The sequence below is a fragment of the Mobula hypostoma genome, chromosome 12 (genome assembly GCF_963921235.1).
Source record: "Mobula hypostoma chromosome 12, sMobHyp1.1, whole genome shotgun sequence".
NCBI classification, from domain to species: domain Eukaryota; kingdom Metazoa; phylum Chordata; class Chondrichthyes; order Myliobatiformes; family Myliobatidae; genus Mobula; species Mobula hypostoma.
This window is the reverse complement of record NC_086108.1, coordinates 4,640,925-4,662,907: the sequence shown is the minus strand read 5'-3', so window position 1 is coordinate 4,662,907 and position 21,983 is coordinate 4,640,925. Positions and strand designations below refer to the sequence as shown.

The 21,983-nt window shown below is 48.2% G+C and overlaps 1 protein-coding gene across 16 annotated transcripts in view; it reads left to right on the top strand.

The window, feature by feature from the left end:
* The window catches only part of sipa1l3 (signal-induced proliferation-associated 1 like 3), a 415,438-nt gene that overhangs the window by 379,798 nt on the left and 13,657 nt on the right, over positions 1-21,983 (top strand). For all 16 annotated transcript variants that reach the window (XM_063063512.1, XM_063063522.1, XM_063063516.1 and 13 more), the window contains 3 exons: positions 8,856-9,021; positions 14,781-14,985; positions 16,153-16,299. In XM_063063512.1, the coding sequence (XP_062919582.1) occupies positions 8,856-9,021; positions 14,781-14,985; positions 16,153-16,299 (518 nt within the window). The remainder of the gene's footprint in view (positions 1-8,855; positions 9,022-14,780; positions 14,986-16,152; positions 16,300-21,983) is intronic.

Here is a 21,983-nt window from a genome sequence, read left to right as displayed (position 1 = left end):
AGTTCCACAGCCTTTCTGCATTTCACCGAGATTAATGGTGTCAACACTTCAGTTTTAGAGTAGGTGAAAACGTGGGTGGCCTCCAAGTTGAGAAAGAGGTTATTCATACAGGGTGTAGGTGCTGTGGCCCAGAGTGGGAGGCCACAGGATCTCTTCATTCAAGAGCCATTCTCTCTTCTTGCTGCTGCCATCAGGTAGAAGGTACAAGAGCCTCAGGACTCACACCACCAGGTTCAAGAACAGTTACAACCCCTCAACCATCAGGCTCTTGAACAAAAGAGGTTAACTACATTCACTTGCCAATCCATTGAGATCTTCGCACAACCAATGACCACACTTAAAGACTCTTTATCTTGTTATTTCATTTTCTCGTTATTTATTGCCACTTATATTTGCATTTGCACAGTTTGTTGTCTTCTGTGCTCTCGCTCTTTCATTGATCCTGTTGCAGTTACTATTCTGTAGATTTGCTGAGTATGCCTGCAGAAATTGAATCTCAGGATTGAATGCAGTTACATGTATGTACTCTAATAATAAGTTTTACTTTGAACTTTGAACTCCCCATGCCCTCCCTCAACCTTGGAGACTATACCCAATCAAAGTCAAATTTATTGTCAGCTGCACAAGTACAAGTATTACCCAGATGGTATGAAAAGCCCACTTTGAATCTGCTGGTCTACAGCATCTATGCATTCTAAGTACCATACATACCAGACCATCTTGCAACCAGTCAAGATACTTTTGACAGTACATCCGTAGATGTTTGTTAGTGTTCGGTGACAAGCCGAACTTCCTTAACCTTCTAAGAAAGTATTACCTGTACACTTTTCACACTTCCCGAATCGGATGTTCTTGTGGGCCCACAGCAACGGGTACCAGACACTATACCAGTGCAGTAGTTTGTTAGAACTTATCAGAATCAGATTTAATATCACTGACGTTTGTCATGAAGTTTGTTGTTTTGTGGCAGCAGTACAGTGCAATACATACAGTGCTGTAAATTACAGAAAGCCATTGCTCTGTGAGGAGGCAAGGAAGATGTTGCTCTTGATGTTTGGTTGATTGTAGGCATATTTTAACCTACTGGAAAATAAACAGCTTTTGACTTTAAGAGCAATAATAGCTATTACCCAAGTGCTCAGCACCTGGATTTTCCAGTTCCAGATAAGTAACACTGACAGTGAAGCAATTTGTTAAATGAGCAGATACCAGTGAAACAGTAAACTCAGAGATAATTGAGGATTCAATAAACATTTTGCAGAAGGATATAGATCTTCCAGGAAAATCAAATTGATTTAATTCGCAGAACACAGAACACTACAGCATAGTACAGGCCTTTCAGCCCCCAATGTTATGCCAACCTTTTAACCTACTCCAAGAGCAATCCCTCCTACTTAGTCCTCCATTTTCTACCTAAGAGTCTCTTAAATTTCCCTAATATATCTACCCCTACTACAACACCAGCAGCGCGTTCCACTCACCCACCAAAAAATCAACCTCTGACATCCCCACCACAAACAAGACAAGATATACAGATGCTGCAAATCCAATCAACACACACAAAATGCTGGAGGAACTCAGCAGGCCAGGCAGCATCTATGGAAAAGAGTACAATTGACATTTTCGGTGTGTTGCTCTGACACTTCCCCTATACTTTCCTCCAAACACCAAACATCTCCCAGTGGCCACACATTTTAATTCCACATCCCATTCCCATTCTGACATGTCTATCCACGGCCTCCTCTACTGTAAAGATGAAGCCACACTCAGGTTGGAGGAACAACACCTTATATTCCGTCTGGGTAGCCTCCAACCTGATGGCATGAACATTGACTTCTCTAACTTCCGCTAGGCCCCACCTCCCCCTCGTACCCCAGCTGTTACTCCTTTTTATGCACACATTCTTTCTCTCACTCTCCTTTTTCTCCCTCTGTCCCTCTGAATATACCTCTTGCCCATCCTCTGGGTCACCCCCCCCCCGTCTTTCTCCCTAGGCCTCCTGTCCCATGATCCTCTCGTATCCCCTTTTGCCTATCACCTGTCCAGCTCTCGGCTCTATCCCTCCCCCTCCTGTCTTCTCCTATCATTTTGCATCTCCCCCTCCCCCTCCAGCTTTCAAATCCCTTACTCACTCTTCCTTCAGTTAGTCCTGACGAAGGGTCTTGGCCTGAAACGTCGACTGCGCCTCTTCCTATAGATGCTGCTTGGCCTGCTGCGTTCACCAGCAACTTTGATGTATGTTGCTTGTATTGGCCATTTTCCTCCTGGGGAAAAAGGTACTAGTTCTTATCATATTGTACACCTCTATCAAGTCACCTCTCATCCTCTTCCTCTCCAAAGAGAAAAGTCTGAGCTCACTCAACCTTTCCTCATAATCGGGATGACAATCAGCTGAACAGAACTGGGGAGTTTGGGAGGAACCACTTAGGCAGCAATCCCACACAGCCTCGCCTCTTTTATGTAGAGTTTTGACCAGAAACATTGACAATTCCTTCCCTCCCACAGATGCTGATCAACCCACTGAGTTCTTCGAGTAGATTGTTGCTCCAGATTCCAGCATTTGCAGTCTCTGTGACTCCACTGCCTGTATAATCCAGCCACTTCATCCTCTGCCCCAGAATCCACTAGGGTAGTATGGAGGTCTCTTTTCTGGAAAGCCCAAAAGCAGATTATTGTCAAGTTGGGAAATGTGGCAAGCATGTGATTGTGTCAGGGAGTGACCAGTCACTATCTGTCTCTCAGTGGAGGTTAATGGAAGAGTGCTAGACAAAGTACAGAAGGACGTTCCTATCCATCTACCTATCTCCAACACCTTCACCTGTCCGTAAACCTATCTCCAACACCTACACCTGTCCGTAAACCTATCTCCAACACCTACACGTGTCCATCTACCTATCTCCAAAACCTTCACCCGTCGATCAACCTACCTCCACCACCTTCACCTGTCCATCTACCTATCTCCAAAACCTTCACCTGTCAATCAACCTACCTCCACCACCTTCACCTGTCCATCTACCTATCTCCAAAACCTTCACCTGTCAATCAACCTATCTCCAACAGCTACACCTGCCCATATACCTATCTCCAATATCACCTGTCCATCTACCTGTCTCCAACACCTTGACCTTCAATTAACCTATCTCCAACACCTTCACCTGTCGATCAACCTATCTCCAACACCTACACCTGCCCATATACCTATCTCCAATATCACCTGTCCAACTAGCTATCTCCAACGCCTACACCTGTCCACCTACCTATCTCCAACACCTTCACCTGTCAATCCACCTATCTTCAACACCTACACCTGTCGATCCACTTATCTCGCAACACCTTCACCTGCCTATCCTTGGTCATGCTGACGTTGAGTGCAAGGTTGTTGTTACAACACCACTCAACCAACTGATCTATCTCACTCCCATCTGATATTCTGCCAACCATAGCTGTGTCTTTGGCGAATTTATAGATGGTGTTTGTGCTGTGCCTAGCCACACAGTCAGTGGTCTAAGCATGCATTCTTGAAGTGCACCGGTGTTGATTGTTAGCGAGGAGGAGATGTTACCTCTGGTCTACACTGACTGTTGCTAATGACCAACACAATCCAAACATGTGCTTGGGGTGGCCCACAAGTGTCACCACACTCCTGATGCCAACATAGCATGCCCACTACTCACCAGTCCTTACTAACCTGTACATCTTTGGAAAGTGGGAGGAAGCTGGAGCACTGAGAGGAATATCATGAAGTCACAGGGAGAATGTACAAACTCCTTGCAGACAGCAGTGGGTATTGAACCAGTTTCCCTGGTTTTGTACGCTAAAGAGCTGGGTAAGGGCACAGGGTGAATGGGGGGAGATGGCTCAGGTACTGTATTGGAAAATTTGTGGGTGCACAGAGATGAGTGCCAAGGGGTGGAAGGAGACAATTCCCAAAATGAGGTCTGGGTCTAATAGGATGTTGAAGTTGAAAACATTTGGAGAGAAAGTGTGAACTTCATAGCAAGGACATTAAGTACTGGAAGTGATAAGAACTGAACTCAAAGGTTTCAATCCTCCCAATGTTCAAAGTAAATTTATGATCGAAGTGTGTATATGTTACCGTAAGTTACCCCTCAGTTAATGGTAGGGGTCCATGGCATAAAAAAGGTTGGGAACCCCTGATATACTACCTTGGGATTCATTTTCTAGCAGACATTTACAGGAATAGAATAGGATCTCTGAAAGACTGACAAGCAACCAATGTGAAAAAAATAAGACAAACATTCAATAAATAGATACTTTTGGTTTAAGATGGTGCTACTGAAGGTGGATAACAGCGTAGTTTTCAAAGCAAGAAATTTGACTAGATACTCGATTCATAACACTTTATATGGAAAATTCTGGAAAACGACCACTGCAAACAGTGAAGAGATGAGCAAAGACGAGGCTGATCCGAGGGTTGGGGCACGGGGGCGCGAGACAGGGTCGGGGCGCGGGGGCGCGAGACAGGGTCGGTGCGCGGGGGCGTGAGACAGGGTCGGTGCGAGACAGAGTCGGTGCGCGGGGGTGCGAGACAGAGTTGGGGCAAAGTCACGACACATTCCAGGAGAAGTTGCAGAGAAGAGAAGTTGAAACTTCGGAGAGGACAAGTGTTGAATGGGAATTGTTTTGGATCTCATTCAGTAAAACTGAGTGTGAGATTTGATCTATCTAAGTGCCTTTGCCAATTTGGAAAGGTCGAGTTTGGGCCGGAAGTGGCCCAGAGCGTATTGCTGTGGCATGGCCCCAGTCCGAGTGTGGGGGAGGACCTGGTGCTTGGACAAGTTAAAATGCTGGGCCAGATGGATTGAAACGGCAGGATGAGGCAAGGGTCGAGCTGGTTCTGCCCCACGATGTTTTACTCCGCTCTCCTTGGCACTGAGGCTGAGCTCCTGCTGCTCTGAGCTTAGTATCTACGAGCTTTACGCCGATTTGCCCTGCTATACGATGAACTAAGACCGAGGCTATAAGCCTACTCTGGCTGCTCCGGGAGTCAGGTCTATGGACTCAGGTTGGCTTGGAATGCTGATACTTGCTTCTATTGTTTGCATGATTTGAGTTTTTTTCCTCTTTCTCTGCACTTTGGGTGTGGGTCTTTTTTTAATTGGGTTCGTTCAGGTTTCTTGCTTTGGAGCTGCTTGTGAGCAGACGTTTCTCAAAAGGTTGTTTAATTTATACAGTTTTTGATAATAAATGTACAATACCTTTGTTCAAAATTATTCCTTAGACCTTCTGCTAAGGCAACATGTAATAGCATACAAATTATGAATTATACTTTAAGCACAGCTCTGGAGAAGGAATGTGATTGTTCTCACACACTGAGAATGAAGATATCTGGAGATGTCTCTCTGCCATTTTCTGTAGTTTGATGTCACGCCAGGGAGCAAAGCCTATTTACCAGCATGTGGCGAGATACAGGCAGGGAATCAGCAGCATTTCCATTCTGAATCTTCTAGTGCTTTCCCCCTCACGGATTAGAATGTGCTAGCTGCAGAATTCAAAGCCAATTAGTGCTGGCACTCAAGATCTGAAGACTTTTAAATATTTCTGCCTTGAGACAAGGGTAGGGTGTTGGGGGGAGATGTGGGATTTGGCAAGAGTACTCACACACAGCTCCAGTTGTCAGAGTGCACAACAGTGTTGTCTGGGCGAATGTTTCTGTTGTCAATAATATGTATTAGAAGCTTGTAAGTACAATCAAAGGGCTTGCTTTCTTCCTGTATAAAAGCCTCATGCAGTGTGATCTTTTTATTTCCCTTCTGTTCCTTCTATCCTGAAGGGATGTGGCTTCTGTCTGTGACCTTCTTTGCTGCCTATTGATATTGTGTAAACTCCGAAGGACATGTCACTGGAGTGTAATCACTCCAAATTTGATTACTGCCCCAAAGGAATTGAATTCCTGGGAGTTCACATCACGGACGACCTCACCTGGTCTCTCAGTATCGCCTCGCTGAACAAGAAGGCACAGCAGTGCCTCCACATTCTGAGGAGACTGAGGCGATCGAGGCTCCCTCCACCCACCCCCACATCTTAACTGAATGTTACAGGAGCACCACTGGGAGGGTTCTGACAAGCTGCATCTCCGTCTGGTCTGGGAGCAGCCGAGCATCGGACTGGCAGTCCCGACAAAGGACTGTGAGAACGGCCCAGAGGATCACAGGGGTCTCCCTACCATCCATCAGGGACACTTATCAGGAGCACTGCATACGCAGGGCCCTCAGTGTTATCAAGGAACCCACCCATCCATCCAGCATCCTCTTTGACTTTCTCCCATCAGGCAGGAGACTCTGATGATAAAAACAAGAACGGTCGGGATGGGAAACAGTTTCTTCCCTCAGGCTATTAGGCTTCTGAACTCCCTGCTGCATTGTATTCGAAGTGTCACAGATAACTTGTTTTCTACCCTACAATATTTAGTTTATGCACTTTCCTTTATCAATGCGTAATCCATTTGTAGATGTAATTCTTACTTTCTTAAGTTATTGTGTGTTATGTATACTATTGTGCTTTACACGGGTTCAGAGAAACATCTCATTTGATGGTATACATATACATTGATAAATAACAATAAACTTGACTTGGTTAGAATAAAGAGGAGATTAGATTAGCATGTTTTCATGTATATATCAAAAACATACGGAGAAATGCGTATTTGGCGTCAATGACCAACACAGTTTGAGAATGCACTGGGTTCAGCCCACAACTGCTGACATCGTACACCCACAGCTCACTACCTCTAATCTCCCCTAATGTGGGTGGAAATTGGGAGACACAGTGGCACAGTGGCTAGACAAAGCTTTACAGTGACAGTAACCAGTGTTCAATTTTATAAGGAGTTTGTACGTTCTCCACATGACCACATCAGTTTTCTCTGGGTGCTCGTTTCCTCCAACAGTACAAAGACGAAAAGGTTATGGTTAGTAAGTTGTGGGCATGCTATCATGCTATGTTAGTGCTGGAAGTGTGCCACTTGCTGTGTGCACATATATCCAAGAATGGGAAAGTGGATATTAGACAATTGATTTGAAACAGAAAGATGTCATATTAAAAACTGGCCAGCAAGTCAATAGTCACAGAGAGTCATAGAGCATACAGCACAGAAATAGGTTCTTTGGCCCATCTAGTCTGTACTGAATTGTTATCAGAATCAGGTTTAATATCACCAGCATATGTCGTGAAATTTGTTAACTTTGTGGCAGCAGTATAATGCAATACTTGATAAATATAGGGAAAAAACTGAATTACAGCAAATAAATATGTATATTAAATAGTTAAATTAAAAAGTAGTACAAAAACAGAAATAAAAAAGTAGTGAGGTTCACTGCCCATTCAGATATCAGATAACAGAGGGGAAGAAGCTGTTCCTGAATCGTTGAGTGTGTGCCTTCAGGCTCCTGTACCTCCTTCTTGACGGTAGCAATGAGAAGAGGGAATGACCTGGATGGTGAGGATCTTTAATGATGGATGCCGCCTTTCTGAGGCACTGCTCCTTGGAGATATCTTGGATACTACGGAGACTAGTGGCCACGATGGGTATTCTGCCTAGTCCCGTTGACTTGCGCCTGGACCATAGCCCACCATCCATGTACTTACCCAAACTAGTTGGTGTAACCGCAGCTTCACTTCTCAGCCATTTGGAAGCTGGTAGAAATTTTGTCTGGACAATTAGGTAAGATGGAGTTCACAAGAAAAAGTGAGTTCAAAAGCTGATTGCCTCTACGTTGGTGGGAATGGTTTGTCTAGTGAAGTGCAGTGCATTGGTCATCTGAGGCTGCAGTTTTCAGATTTGCTGTGAGCTCTCACATCTTCCCACACACGCAGACTACTGGAGTGAGCTGTTCATGCTGTTGTGTCCCAAAGACAAAGAAGGCATCCATTGAAGGTGAGGGAGGTGGCGGTAGGTTCAAGGGGCATGTGAGGGGTAAGTTTTTAACTCAGAGAGTAGTGGATGCCTGCCTTGTACTTGGATAGGCACATGGATGTGAGGAAGATGGAGGGATATGGACATGGTGTTGGTAGGAGGGATTAGTGTTGGGTGTTTTTAATTTGCTTTTCAGCTGCTTCAGCACAGCATTGTGGGCCGAATAAGTCATAGAAACATACAGCAAAGAAACAGGCCCTTCGGCCCATCTAGTCTGTTCTGAACCATTTAAACTGCCTACTGTCATCGACCTGCACTGGGACCATAGCCCTCCATGTGCCTATCCAAACTTCTCTTAAATGTTGAAATCGAGCTTGCATGCACCACTTGCACTGGCCTGTCCCCGTGCCGTAAGGTTGTAATGTTCTGTGTTCTAAGACATAACAAGGAAACTGGTAAATACAGAACCAGTACATCAACACACACACGGTGCTGGAGCAGCCCAGCAGGTCAGGCAGCATCAGCGGAAATGAATCAATTGTTGATGTTTCGGGCCGAGACCGTTCTTCAGGACTGAGAAGGAAGGAGGTGGGAAGATGCCAGAATGGAAGGTGGGGGAGTGAGGGGAGGGGAAGGGAGGAGGCAAGCTGGAAGGTGATAGGTGAAGCCAGGTGGCTGGGAAAGGTCAAAAGCTGGAGGAAGAGAAGGAGAAGGGGCTCGGGGGGAAGTAATAGGCAGGTGAGAAGAGCTAAAGGTCAGGGTGCGGGGGGTGTGGAATTAATATTTATTAAAATACTTGTACCTTTCAGTAGGAGAGGGAGTAAACAGAATGCTCTTAACACATCTCAAGGTATCTTTGACCCATAATTATCAGAATTAAATGACAAATGGTTCATAATCCAATTACTTGAAAGGATGCTCCTTTATCGTTAAAGTAATAAAAGTCTGCATTCTCTTTTTTTTTCTCTCTCTCTCACAGGACAACCACTGTTGCCTCTACAAATGTCTTTGGGCAGCCCAGACTGCGGGCGTCTCTCCGTGACCTCCGATCGCCACGCAGAGCTCAGAAATCCACCCTTGAAGAGGATTTGAAGAAGCTTATACTGCTGGACAGCCCGTTGCCGGAACCAGATCGGGAAATGCTTGTACGTCCTGGTGTTGGTTGGGTGGTTGGGGGTGTGCCTGATGCCAGTGGACTAGTAAACCGTGAGCAGGGCATTTGCAGACTCTTGAGCAAGAGAAACTTGGCTGAGAAAGGGATGAGGGGCTTGAATGTGCCTCGCACTTCTTGGCATTAAATATTGGGGAATTTTTCCACTGTTTAAGGCAGAGTTGGACATTTGTAAGGAGGGAGAGAGGAAACAAAGGCTCAAGTTACCCAATATATCCAGGAAAGCAGACAAGGGGATCTCACCTCTTCCATCACTGCGCATTTCAAAGCAGAATTAGCAGAGTATATAAGACCATAAGATATAGGAACAGAATTGGGGCATTTGACCCATCAAGTCTGCTCCGCCATTTCATCATAGCTGATTCATTTTCACTCTCAGCCCCAATCTCCTGCCTTCTTCCCATATCCCTTCATACCCTGGCTAATCAAGAAACTATCATCATCTGCCTTAAATATACCCAATGACTTGGCCTCCATGGCTGCCTGTGGCAACAAATTCCACAGATTCACCACTCGTTGGCTGAAGAAATTCCTTCTCATCTCCATTCTGAATGGATATCCCTCTATTCTGAGGTGGTGTCCCCTGGTCTTCAACCCCCGCACTATAAGAAACATCCTCTCCACATCCACTCTATCGAGGACTTTCAACTTTCGATAGATTTCAATGCAATTCCCCCCCCCCCCGATTCTCCTAAAAATTCCAGCAAGTACAGGCCCAGAGCCATTAAACGCTCCTCATATGACAAGCTTTTCAATCCCATAGTCATTTTCGCAATGCTCCTTTGAACCCTCTGCAATGACAGCACGTCCTTTCTTAAATAGAGGGCCCAAGGATGAATAATTCCAGAAGAACTGTATTTCTGTAAATGTCCATATCGGCAGGAGGAAGAAACAAACCAGTGAATGAGGTATTGGCAAAAGATAGATGCGTAACACAGGTCAAAGGAATTCTGCAGGATATGTATCAATAAAATATAGAACTTTACAGCACAGTACAGGTCCTTCAGCCCACGATGTGCTGACCTTTAACCTACTTAAGATCAATCTAATCCTTCCCTCCTGCACGGCCTTCCATTTTCTTTGAACACAAATATGTGAAAGGTGGGCACCACAGTCAGCAGGATGTTTCCACTGTCCTGTTTCACCATTCAATATGATCTGCTATTTGACTCAACTCCGCTTCCCTGTCTCACTTCCCCTGTAGAACAGAATCTCGCTACCTCAAATTCATTCCCAGCATCTGCAGAATGTAGATAGTGGGACACTGCAGTGACCTAAAATTCTTCAGGCAATTGCATTCCTTGGTGTATAGTATATTCATGGACTTTCCCAAAATGAGTCATTGGAATATTATGCAGATATTCAGATTCCCTGAAAGCAAGTGTGTTGGTAGAACTTTCCTAAAGGAAATGGTGAAGTCACTCTTTCTTGACTTAGCAGGGTGCTGCATTCTCCCTCTTAGCAGAAGGTGTGACACATGGCCTTTGTGAAACCATCATAGGCGATGCAGTGGTGCAGGTGGTGAGGCCACTCTCAGCTTCGGTGGCCTGGGTTCGATCCTGAACCTGGGTGAGGTCTGGGTGGAGTTTGCTTCTGTGACCATGCAGATCTTTCCTCAAACCTCCCAAAGACGTGCAGGTTATGCGTTAATTGGGCATTGTAAATTGTCCCTAATATAACTGGTGGTACGATCAGAGGTCTCAGGTGGCAATTTGGGGTGCAAAAGTGTTCTGCCCATGACTGTACTGTGCAAAAGCCTTAGACACATATACAGTACAGTGCAAAAGTCTTAGGCACATACAATATATATAGCTAGGGTACCTAAGACTTTTGCACAGTACTGTATTAGTCAACACAGAGCAGGGAGCAAATTTGTAAATCTGGTGGAAGCAAGTGATGTTGGGAATGGTGAAAGTGGAGAGCTACAGGTGGGGTGTGGGACAGGAGGGGGTGTGGGACAGGTGTGGTGTGGGACAGGAGGGGTGTGGGACAGGAGGGGTGTGGGACAGGAGGGGGTGTGGGACGCGCGGTGTGGGAAAGGAGGGGTGTAGGACAGGAAGGGTGTAGGACAGGTGGGGTGTAGGACAGGTGGGGTGTGGGTCAGGAGGGGTGTAGGACAGCTGGGGTGTGGGTCAGGAGGGGTGTGGGACAGGTGGGGTGTGGGACAGGTGGGGTGTGGGACGGGGGGTGTGGGACAGGAGGGGTGTAGGACAGGTGGGGTGTGGGAAAGGAGGGGTGTGGGACAGGAGTGGTGTGGGACAGGTGGGGTGTGGGAAAGGAGGGGTGTGGGACCGGAGGGGCTGTGGGACAGGAGGGGTGTGGGACAGGTGGGGTGTGGGACGGGGGGTGTGGGACAGGAGGGGTGTGGGACAGGTGGGGTGTGGGACAGGAGGGGTGTAGGACAGGTGGGGTGTGGGACAGGTGGGGTGTGGGACAGGAGGGGTGTAGGACAGGTGGGGTGTGGGACAGGTGGGGTGTAGGACAGGTGGGGTGTGGGTCAGGAGGGGTGTAGGACAGGTGGGGTGTGGGTCAGGAGGGGTGTGGGACAGGTGGGGTGTGGGACAGGTGGGGTGTGGGACAGGTGGGGTGTGGGTCAGGAGCGGTGTGGGACAGGTGGGGTGTGGGACAGGAGGGGTGTAGGACAGGTGGGGTGTGGGTCAGGAGGGGTGTGGGACAGGTGGGGTGTGGGTCAGGAGGGGTGTGGGACAGGTGGGGTGTGGGACAGGTGGGGTGTGGGTCAGGAGGGGTGTGGGACAGGTGGGGTGTGGGACAGGAGGGGTGTGGGACAGGTGGGGTGTGGGTCAGGAGGGGTGTGGGACAGGTGGGATGTGGGACAGGTGGGGTGTGGGTCAGGAGGGCTGTGGGACAGGAGGGGTGTGGGACCGGAGGGGGTGTGGGACAGGAGGGGTGTGGGACAGGTGGGGTGTGGGTCAGGAGGGGTGTGGGACAGGAGGGGTGTGGGACCGGAGGGGGTGTGGGACAGGTGGGGTGTGGGACAGGTGGGGTGTGGGTCAGGAGGGGTGTGGGACAGGTGGGGTGTAGGACAGGTGGGGTGTGGGTCAGGAGGGGTGTAGGACAGGTGGGGTGTGGGTCAGGAGGGGTGTGGGACAGGTGGGGTGTGGGACAGGTGGGGTGTGGGTCAGGAGGGGTGTGGGACAGGTGGGGTGTGGGACAGGAGGGGTGTAGGACAGGTGGGGTGTAGGACAGGTGGGGTGTGGGTCAGGAGGGGTGTGGGACAGGTGGGGTGTGGGACAGGTGGGGTGTGGGTCAGGAGGGGTGTGGGACAGGTGGGGTGTGGGTCAGGAGGGGTGTGGGACAGGAGGGGTGTGGGACAGGTGGGGTGTGGGACAGGTGGGGTGTGGGTCAGGTGGGATGTGGGACAGGTGGGATGTGGGTCAGGAGGGGTGTGGGACAGGTGGGGTGTGGGACAGGAGGGGTGTGGGACAGGTGGGGTGTGGGTCAGGAGGGGTGTGGGACAGGAGGGGTGTGGGACAGGTGGGGTGTGGGACAGGTGGGGTGTGGGTCAGGAGGGGTGTGGGACAGGAGGGGTGTGGGACCGGAGGGGTGTGGGACAGGAGGGGTGTGGGACAGGTGGGGTGTGGGTCAGGAGGGGTGTGGGACAGGAGGGGTGTGGGACCGGAGGGGGTGTGGGACAGGTGGGGTGTGGGACAGGTGGGGTGTGGGTCAGGAGGGGTGTGGGACCGGAGGGGGTGTGGGACAGGTGGGGTGTGGGTCTGGAGGGGTGTGGGACAGGTGGGATGTGGGTCAGGAGGGGTGTGGGACAGGTGGGGTGTGGGACAGGTGGGGTGTGGGTCAGGAGGGGTGTGGGACAGGTGGGGTGTGGGTCAGGAGGGGTGTGGGACAGGAGGGGTGTGGGACAGGTGGGGTGTGGGTCAGGAGGGGTGTGGGACAGGAGGGGTGTGGGACCGGAGGGGTGTGGGACCGGAGGGGGTGTGGGACAGGTGGGGTGTGGGACAGGTGGGGTGTGGGTCAGGAGGGGTGTGGGACCGGAGGGGGTGTGGGACAGGTGGGGTGTGGGTCAGGAGGGGTGTGGGACAGGTGGGATGTGGGTCAGGAGGGGTGTGGGACAGGTGGGGTGTGGGTCAGGAGGGGTGTGGGACAGGTGGGGTGTGGGTCAGGAGGGGTGTGGGACAGGTGGGGTGTGGGACAGGTGGGGTGTGGGTCAGGAGGGGTGTGGGACAGGAGGGGTGTGGGACCGGAGGGGTGTGGGACAGGAGGGGTGTGGGACAGGTGGGGTGTGGGTCAGGAGGGGTGTGGGACAGGAGGGGTGTGGGACCGGAGGGGGTGTGGGACAGGTGGGGTGTGGGACAGGTGGGGTGTGGGTCAGGAGGGGTGTGGGACAGGTGGGGTGTGGGTCAGGAGGGGTGTGGGACAGGAGGGGTGTGGGACAGGTGGGGTGTGGGACAGGTGGGGTGTGGGTCAGGAGGGGTGTGGGACAGGAGGGGTGTGGGACCGGAGGGGTGTGGGACAGGTGGGGTGTGGGTCAGGAGGGGTGTGGGACAGGAGGGGTGTGGGACCGGAGGGGGTGTGGGACAGGTGGGGTGTGGGACAGGTGGGGTGTGGGTCAGGAGGGGTGTGGGACCGGAGGGGGTGTGGGACAGGTGGGGTGTGGGTCAGGAGGGGTGTGGGACAGGTGGGATGTGGGTCAGGAGGGGTGTGGGACAGGTGGGGTGTGGGACAGGTGGGGTGTGGGTCAGGAGGGGTGTGGGACAGGTGGGATGTGGGTCAGGAGGGGTGTGGGACAGGTGGGATGTGGGACAGGTGGCAGAGAATGAATGCTGGGGAAGTGGGTGGGGGTGGTGAGGGTGCAGACACACCCATCACCGAGACACCAGGCAAGGTAATTTGATTACAAATAATTGATTTATTGATCATTACAGAATGTCTTTCTGGTGCTTCCCACTCCCTACCCCCTCCATTCCCCTTTTCCCAACCATGACTCCTCTCTCCATGTCCCCTCATCTGACTCAGTCCACAATAGAGACCCATATCAGAATCAGGTTTATCGTCATTCACAGTAGAGGCATCCGTTAGTCTTGCGAGACCATGGATCTGCGCCTTGAAAGTCTTCACTCTCCAGGTTGCAGACCTGGGCAAGGTTATATGGAAGACCAGCAGTTGCCCATGCTGCAAGTCTCCCCTCTCCACAACACCAATGTTGTCCAAGGGAAGGGCATTAGGACCCATACAGCTTGGCACCAGTGTTGTTGCAGAGCAATGTGTGATCAAGTGCCTTGCTCAAGGACACAACACGTTTCCTCAGCTGGGGCTCGAACTCACGACCTTCAGATCACTAGTCCAATGCCTTAACCACTTGGCCACGTACCCACCAAATGTCATGAAATTTGTTTTTCTTTGTGGCAGCAGTACAGTGCAATACATAAAATTACTACAGTACTGTGCACCCTAGGCACTCTAGCCATAAATATGTGCCTGAGACATTTGGACAGTACTGTATATGGTAGCATATACATAATATAATAATAAATATAATTTGAACTTTGATGGTTGAAGTGAATTTGGTGAATTACAAAGAACAGTACAGGCCCTTCAACCCACGATGTTGTGCAGACCCTTTAACCGACTCTATCTAACCCTCCCCTCCCTCGTAGCCTTCCATTTTTCTAAATTTTACAGGAACTGTTTACCCTGCTGTGCGCCTGTTTGTATTTTTTTATTTAAAAAACAAGGAATTTCCTTGCTGTTTTCTAGCATTCTTCACGGAAGAGCCTACAGAGGACACTGTCTGATGAAAGTATCTGCAGCGGCCGAAGGGAGCCGACCTTCCCCAATTCCCAGCTCGCAGCCATCGACCAGGCACTGCCGAATGACGTCATCTTCACCAGCACCTACCCATCCCAAACACTACCCGTTCGCAGGCTGAATCAGCCTCCCCCATCCACCTACGAAAAGAAAAGTAAGAGTTTCACCTGAATTAAGATGATGCTTCTACTCCTTGATTGCTTGATCTTTGCCCTCATAAATTTGGAATTTTAATTCATGTCTTTTTTTGTTTATTTTACTCGTGTATTATGTAAAGAGGTTTGCAAGGTGCAGAAACGTCTCTACCAAAGGAGATGTAAGGTTTCCAACCACTAGACTGCTGGTCACCCTTGGGCAAGATATACACCCCACCCCCCAACAAATCAGGGTCAAGTGAAGCCATGGGAGCAGGTGGTGGATGGTCGTATGAGCAGCTGGTGCATATCACAAGTCCTGGTTATGTGACCACTGACACCAGGCAGACAATCTCTGAACAGTATTGATAATGGGTTGGGTGTCACCTGTCTTGTAAAGACTCTGCCCAGAAGGCGGCAATAGCAAATCATTTCTGTAGAAAAATTTGCCAAGAACAATCATGGTCATGGAAAGACCATGATCACCCATATCATAGAAACAAACAACTTGATTCTGGCTCCTGCTTACCCCTGATTCCCATCACTGCCATTGGCAGAGGAGTCTCATCTACATGGGCTTTTATATTTTGAAATCCAGTTCCTTAACTAAACTCTCCAACTTTCTCACTTTGCCTATATTCAGGCCATCCGGCCTACCATAGCCTTGAGTACTTCACTGTCAGATTTTACTCAGATATTACTTGTGAGACAGCTCTGAGCATTTTGTGGTGTTGATTACACAATTCAGATAGAAGTTGCTATAAAGGTAGTTTGTCATTACTATTATTCGAGATACATCACCGTAACAGCTCCTTCCGGTCCAATGAGTCCATTACATGCTTTCACCAATTAACCTATCGACCCACATGTCTGTGGAATGTGGGAGGGAACAGCACATTCTGGGGAAAACCCATGCTGGGGAGAACGTAGAAACTCGTTACAGAGAGCACCGGGAATTGTACACTGGTCCCTACATTATCCGCGATGCTGCCATTCTGCCCTAAGAAACGGGATTTATAACTCACGCATGATCTTTGGGAATGTGGCAGGAGCTAAACCATTCTCGTGAACCTCCTCTGAACCCTCCAATGTCAGCACATCCTTTATAAGGGATAGTTGTGGTAGTTCATCACAAGATCCCCATTTTTATTTCTGGTGGCTAATCCTGCACTGTCTCTTCTGCCCAGGTAACATATCTGCCTCTGAGCTGTCACTGAGTGATGTGCGAGACCGATTACCTGTGCGTCGTAACGATCCGGGACTGATGCCACTGCCAGACCCGGAGACAGAGCTGGAATGGTCCAGCCTGGTCAGTGTTGCCAAAGCATATGAGGGTAAGACTCGTTCCGTGAAGAATTTCCCAATTTAAAACAAAAATCTATCAGAATCTGAATCAAGTTTGTTATCAATAATATTTGTTGTGAAATGTGATCTTTTGCTGCAGCAGGACATTGCAATGCATTCAATATGAATAAATTATAAGAAATATAGTTTAAAAAATAAGTAGTGTAAAAGGAAACAAAAATAGCAAAACTAGTGAGGTAGTGTTCATGGGCTCATTGTCCATTCACAAATCTGATAGTGGAGAGGAAGAAGCTGTTCCTGAAATGTTGAGCGTGTGTCTTCAGCCTCCTGTATCACCTCCTTGATGGTAGCAATGAGAACACGGTGTATACTGGGTGATGGGGGTCCTTAATGGAAACATAGAAAACCTACAGCACAATACAGGCCCTGACATCTCCTCTGTACCTACTCCCCAGCACCTTAAACCTGTGCCCTCTCGTGCTAGCCATCTCAGCCCTGAGGAAAAGCCCCTGACTATCCACACGGTCAGTGCCATCATCTTAATGATGGAGGGCCCCTTTTGAGGCATGGTCTTTCCTGATGGTGGGCAGTCTAGTACCCTCCATACCAGACAGTGATGCAGCCATTTAGAATGGTACGTCTGTAGAATTTTGCTCTTTGTTAGAGTCTTTGTGATATAGTATAGCTCCTCAAATTCCTAATTAAATATATTATAAAATACAGAAATCTATCAGGAACTAGTAGTATCTGTTTACTATTTCCAGCATTTTCTTCAACCAAAAACATAAATGTTGTTGATTTCTTGACCATTAATCTGTTTGGCTGTGTCTGGGAGACAGTAGAGACTCTCAGTAAAGCTACATGTCAGTGGAGGACACTAGAGTTCCATAGACCCTGTCACAAGGTTGCGAAGCTTCAATGCAGATCACCCCTGATGAATTTGTCCTTAACATAGAACAATACAGCACAGTACAGGCCCTTCGGCCCACAATGTTGTGCTAATCCCTTTAACCTACTCTAAGACCAATATAACTCTTCCCCCCACGTAGCCCAATATTTTTCTGTCATCATATGCCTATCTATGAGTCTCTTAAATGCCCTTAACGTATCTACTGTTGGATCTCTGTTTAATATCTGATCCTCGGGGTTCTTCCAGGAGTCAAGAATGACAAGCAGTCTTAATTCCAAGATTACAGTTTATTTTAGTGTGCAAACAAACATGTAAATACTAAGCAAACTAAATAAAGGTCTGAGAAATGATGCTAAGGGGGGAATTAATGCTGAGAGAAAAGAATAAAGATGGCACTTCTGGAAGGTCTACCACTTTTATAGGTAAGAGAAGTTCCTTAAAGAGAGAGATAAATTAGTTAATAGGCTACATAATTAAAACAATTACATCACGTGGGTAATGTGCTAATGAAAAATGAGAAAGGTAATAAACCTTTAGTTTAGCTGCATTATTATTAAAAAGCATTATTAAAAAACACAGTGGTTTCCAACACTGCCTAGTCAGGATTTAGTTCATCCCTCATGAAGGGTCTCAGCTTGAAACATCAACTATTTACTCCTCTCCATAGATGTTGCCTGACCTGATGCGTTCCTCGGGCATTTTGTGTTCATTACTCAGGATTTTGTTAATTTGTTAAAGGCAACTTGTTTTAGGGTTGGGAGTTAGTTGTTCCTGCTCTGATATAAAGGCAATTGACAAGTTTCCATCAAAGAACTGGCAAAGTGGAAGTGCAGGCTCATAAACCCTGCAACTACTTATTCCGGGTAAATGTATTTCAAATATAAAGCTGAAAATTAGTTTGATTTGTCAGTAGCCAACACAGCCCACAAGTGTCCGGCGCCAATATGGCATGCCCACAGTTCACTAACCCCAACTGTACATTTTTGGAATGTGGGAGGAAACTGGAGCACCTGGAGGGAACCCACACCATCACGAGGTGAAGATACAAACTTGTTACGGACAGCGGCGGTTATGTCTTGGACGTTCCTCTTGCAATCACAAGACCCTGTTGGACATTGATAATCTAAGACGGGGGTCCCCAACCTTTTTTGCACCACAGACCAGATTAATATTGACAATATTCTGGTGGACCGGCCGACCGGGGGTGGGGGGAGTGTTCAAGTAGGGTTAAACTCACCTCAACATGTCTTTTACAGTTAGGGTTGCCAATTTTCTCACTCTCAAATAAGGGACAAAAGTAGCAGTCAAATACCAGGACAGTGTTTACCCCGAGAAATTCTACCATGACCATGAAGCCTTGCACGGGCACCTGTGTGCGCATGCGTGACGTGTACCTGCCGATTTTTTCCACAAATCGGATTTGCCTTAATCTTTCCGACTATACTGTACATACATTATTTCTACTTTATATAGGCTGTGTATTTATCATATCATTCCTGCTTTTACTATATGTTAGTGTTATTTTAGGTTTTATGTGTTATTGGTATGATTTGGTAGGTTATTTTTTGGGTCTGGAAACGCTTAAAAATTTTTCCCTAACCCTAACCCTAATGGTAATCGCTTCTTCGCTTTACGCCATTTCAGCACGAAAGGTTTCATAGGAACACTGTACCTTAGCGGGGGAAATATGGGACAAAGGCGATCCTGTATGAGACAAACCAATTTAGCCCAATATACAGGATGTCCCGGCAAATACGGGACAGTTGGCAACCCTATGTTCAAGTTCAACAGTGCATGACAGGGAATGAGGAAAGGTGCAGCTGACTCATATCATTTCCTCACGGCCCGGTAGCACATGCTTTGCGGCCCAGTGGTTGGGAACCGCTGATGTAAGATGCCGCAGGCCTGTTTACCTTGTTTAGTGGGGAGACAGGCAGTGTGGGAGCTGCGTGGTCTTGGTTGTAGCAAGGAGTAGGCCTCAAGCCACGGGCTTGCCTGCTGCTGCAGTCCAAGTGAGGAGATGCCAGAGGTGATGTAGGGTGGCTTCTGCGCTTGTTGGAAACTGGCCACTCCTGTTGGTGCTGCCCTCCAGTGTTCGATTAGTGGAATGACATGCTGGATTGCTGGGAACTGTACCATCAATTTGCAGGACATGGTCCTCAATGTCTTGGGCTATAGATGTGTGGTTTTGTTTTGTTCATTATTTTGACTGTGCTGTGTACGTTTTGTACCTTGGCCCTAGAGGAACAATGTTTCATCCAGTTGTTTCCATATAAGGTTGAATTTTAATTAAAGCTACACACTCAAAATGCTGGAGGAACTCAGCATACCAGGCAGCATCGATGGAAAAAAGTACAGTCGACATTTTGGGCCGAGACCCTTTGGCAGGACTGGAGAAAAAAAGATGAGGAGTAGATTTAAAAGGTGGAGGAGGGGAGGGAGAAACTGCAGGTGATAGGTGAAACCAGGAGGGGAACAGATAAAGTGAAGAGCTGGGAAGTTGTTTAGCGAAAGAGATACAGGGCTGATAGAAGAGGGCCGAAGGCCCTGGAGGAAAGAAAAGGGGGAGGAGCACCAAAGGGAGGCGATGGGCAAGCAAGGAGATAAGGTGAGAGAGGGAAAAGGGGATGGGGAAGGGGGTGTGTGCGGAAGATACATTACCAGAAGTTTGAGAAATTGATGTTCATGCCATCAGGTTGGAGGCTACCTAAGTGTTGTTCATGTTGTTCCTCCAACCTGAGTGTGGCCTCATCACGACAGTGGAGGAGGGCATGGATTGACAAATTGGAATGGGAATGGGAAGTGGAATTAAAATAAGTGGCCACTGGGAGATCCCACTAGTTCTGGCAGATGGAGCATAGGTGTTTGACGAAGTGGCCTCTCAATCTATGTCGGGTCTCACTAATATACAGGAGGCCACACTGGGAGCACCAGATACAGTATATGACCCCAGTAGGCTCACAGGTGAAGTGTGGCCTCACCTGTAAGGGCGTTTGGGGCTCTGAAAGGAAGTGAGGGAGGAGGTGTAGGGGCAGGTGCAGCATTTGTTCCACTTGCAAGGACGAGTGCGAGGAGGGAGATCGGTGGGGAGGGATGAATGGACAAGGGAGTCGCAAAAGCAGAGCGTGGGGTGGTGATAACTAAACTTGATTTGCTTTGAATCCTGATGGAGAGCACTGTAAAGTGTTGCGGTAACCGTTACACTGCTGTGCTGCCCAAACACGTGGATACAATATTCCTGTTGTGAGAAGGCGCAGCAGTCGAACACGCGGATAGCCTGAAACCTCTGGGAGAGCCGCACCTCACACCTCAAACTGGTCTGAGACACTTGGGTATGGTTGGCCCTGTACTTCAGCTCCTCTGAATATCCTGAGACTTGAGACTGTGTGAAACAAAGTCTGGATTATCCCATCACAGAGTAAAACACAGCAGACTGGGCACTAAGGTGGGGCTCTGCATTCTTTTATACAGGCTGATCGTTGACCAGTATCAATTGTACAACAGGATTGGTTTTCGGTTGCATCTAGACAAACAAAGAGGGAAATCGTTAATTGAAGCGGTAATCCGACGCCTGAATATAGAGTTTGACAGTGGAACAAAAGGGCTGCAGCAAAAAAAAACTCAGTTTTCTTTCGTTTCATTGTCAGGCCTTATCTGTATTTATTCCAAAACTCTAATCTCGCCCAAACCACCATGAAATGCAGCTCTGTCCCATCAAATTCAAGCCCGACAAACTCCTGGGCTCAATGCAAACTACAGAACAACACCTGGATTTTCCTCAGTAAAGGAGTGATTGGAATAAATATTATGTTAAAGGCTTAGTGATACTCTGTCACCTGAAGTGGGGCTGATCAGCTGGAAATAGGCTGAATGCCCAGTGCATTCTTGCCTCTAGTTCAGGAAAGATTCACTTCAGTCACTTAAACTTCAAGAGCCAGAGAAAGCAGGATCTCCCAGTGGCCACACATTTTAATTCCACGTCCCATTCCCATTCTGACATGTCTATTAACGGCCTCCTCTACTGTAAAGATGAAGCCAAACTCAGGTTGGAGGAACAACACCTTATATTCCGTCTGGGTAGCCTCCAACCTGATGGCGTGAATGTTGACTTCTCTAACTTCCGTTAATGCCCCACCTCCCCCTCGTACCCCATCCGTTATTTATTTATTTATTTATTTATTTATTTCTCCTTTTTTTTCTCCCTCTGTCCCTCTCACTATAACTCCTTGCCCATCCTCTGAGCTCCCCTCCCCCTTTCTTTCTCCCTAGGCCTCCCGTCCAATGATCCTCTCCCTTCTCCAGCCTCGTGGCCCTTTTGCCAATCACCTGTCCAGCTCTTAGCTCCATCCCTCCCCCTCCTGTCTTCTCCTATCATTTCAAATCTCCCCCTCCCTCTCCCACTTTCAAATCTCTCTCAACCTCTTCTTTCAGTTAGTCCTGACGAAGGGTCTCAGCCTGAAACGTCGACTGTACCTCTTCCTAGAGATGCTGCCTGGCCTGCTGCGTTCACCAGCACTTTTTATGTGTGCTTCAAGAGCAGGGTTTCTGAACCTGGGGCCCACAGACCCCCGATATATTCCAGGGGCCTGTGAACTTGGATGGAAAAATGTTTACACCTTTACTTTCCCTAACCTCTAACTGAAACTTAGCTCGGTCAATTATTCGTTTATTCTGTGCCGTGTCATATGACGTGGGTGATCATGTTCTTTCCATGACCATGAATGCTTGGCAAATTTTTCTACGGAAGGCTCACAGAGAGAAGGAGCACCTTACACCTCCTTTGGGAGAGATCCCAAGGATCCA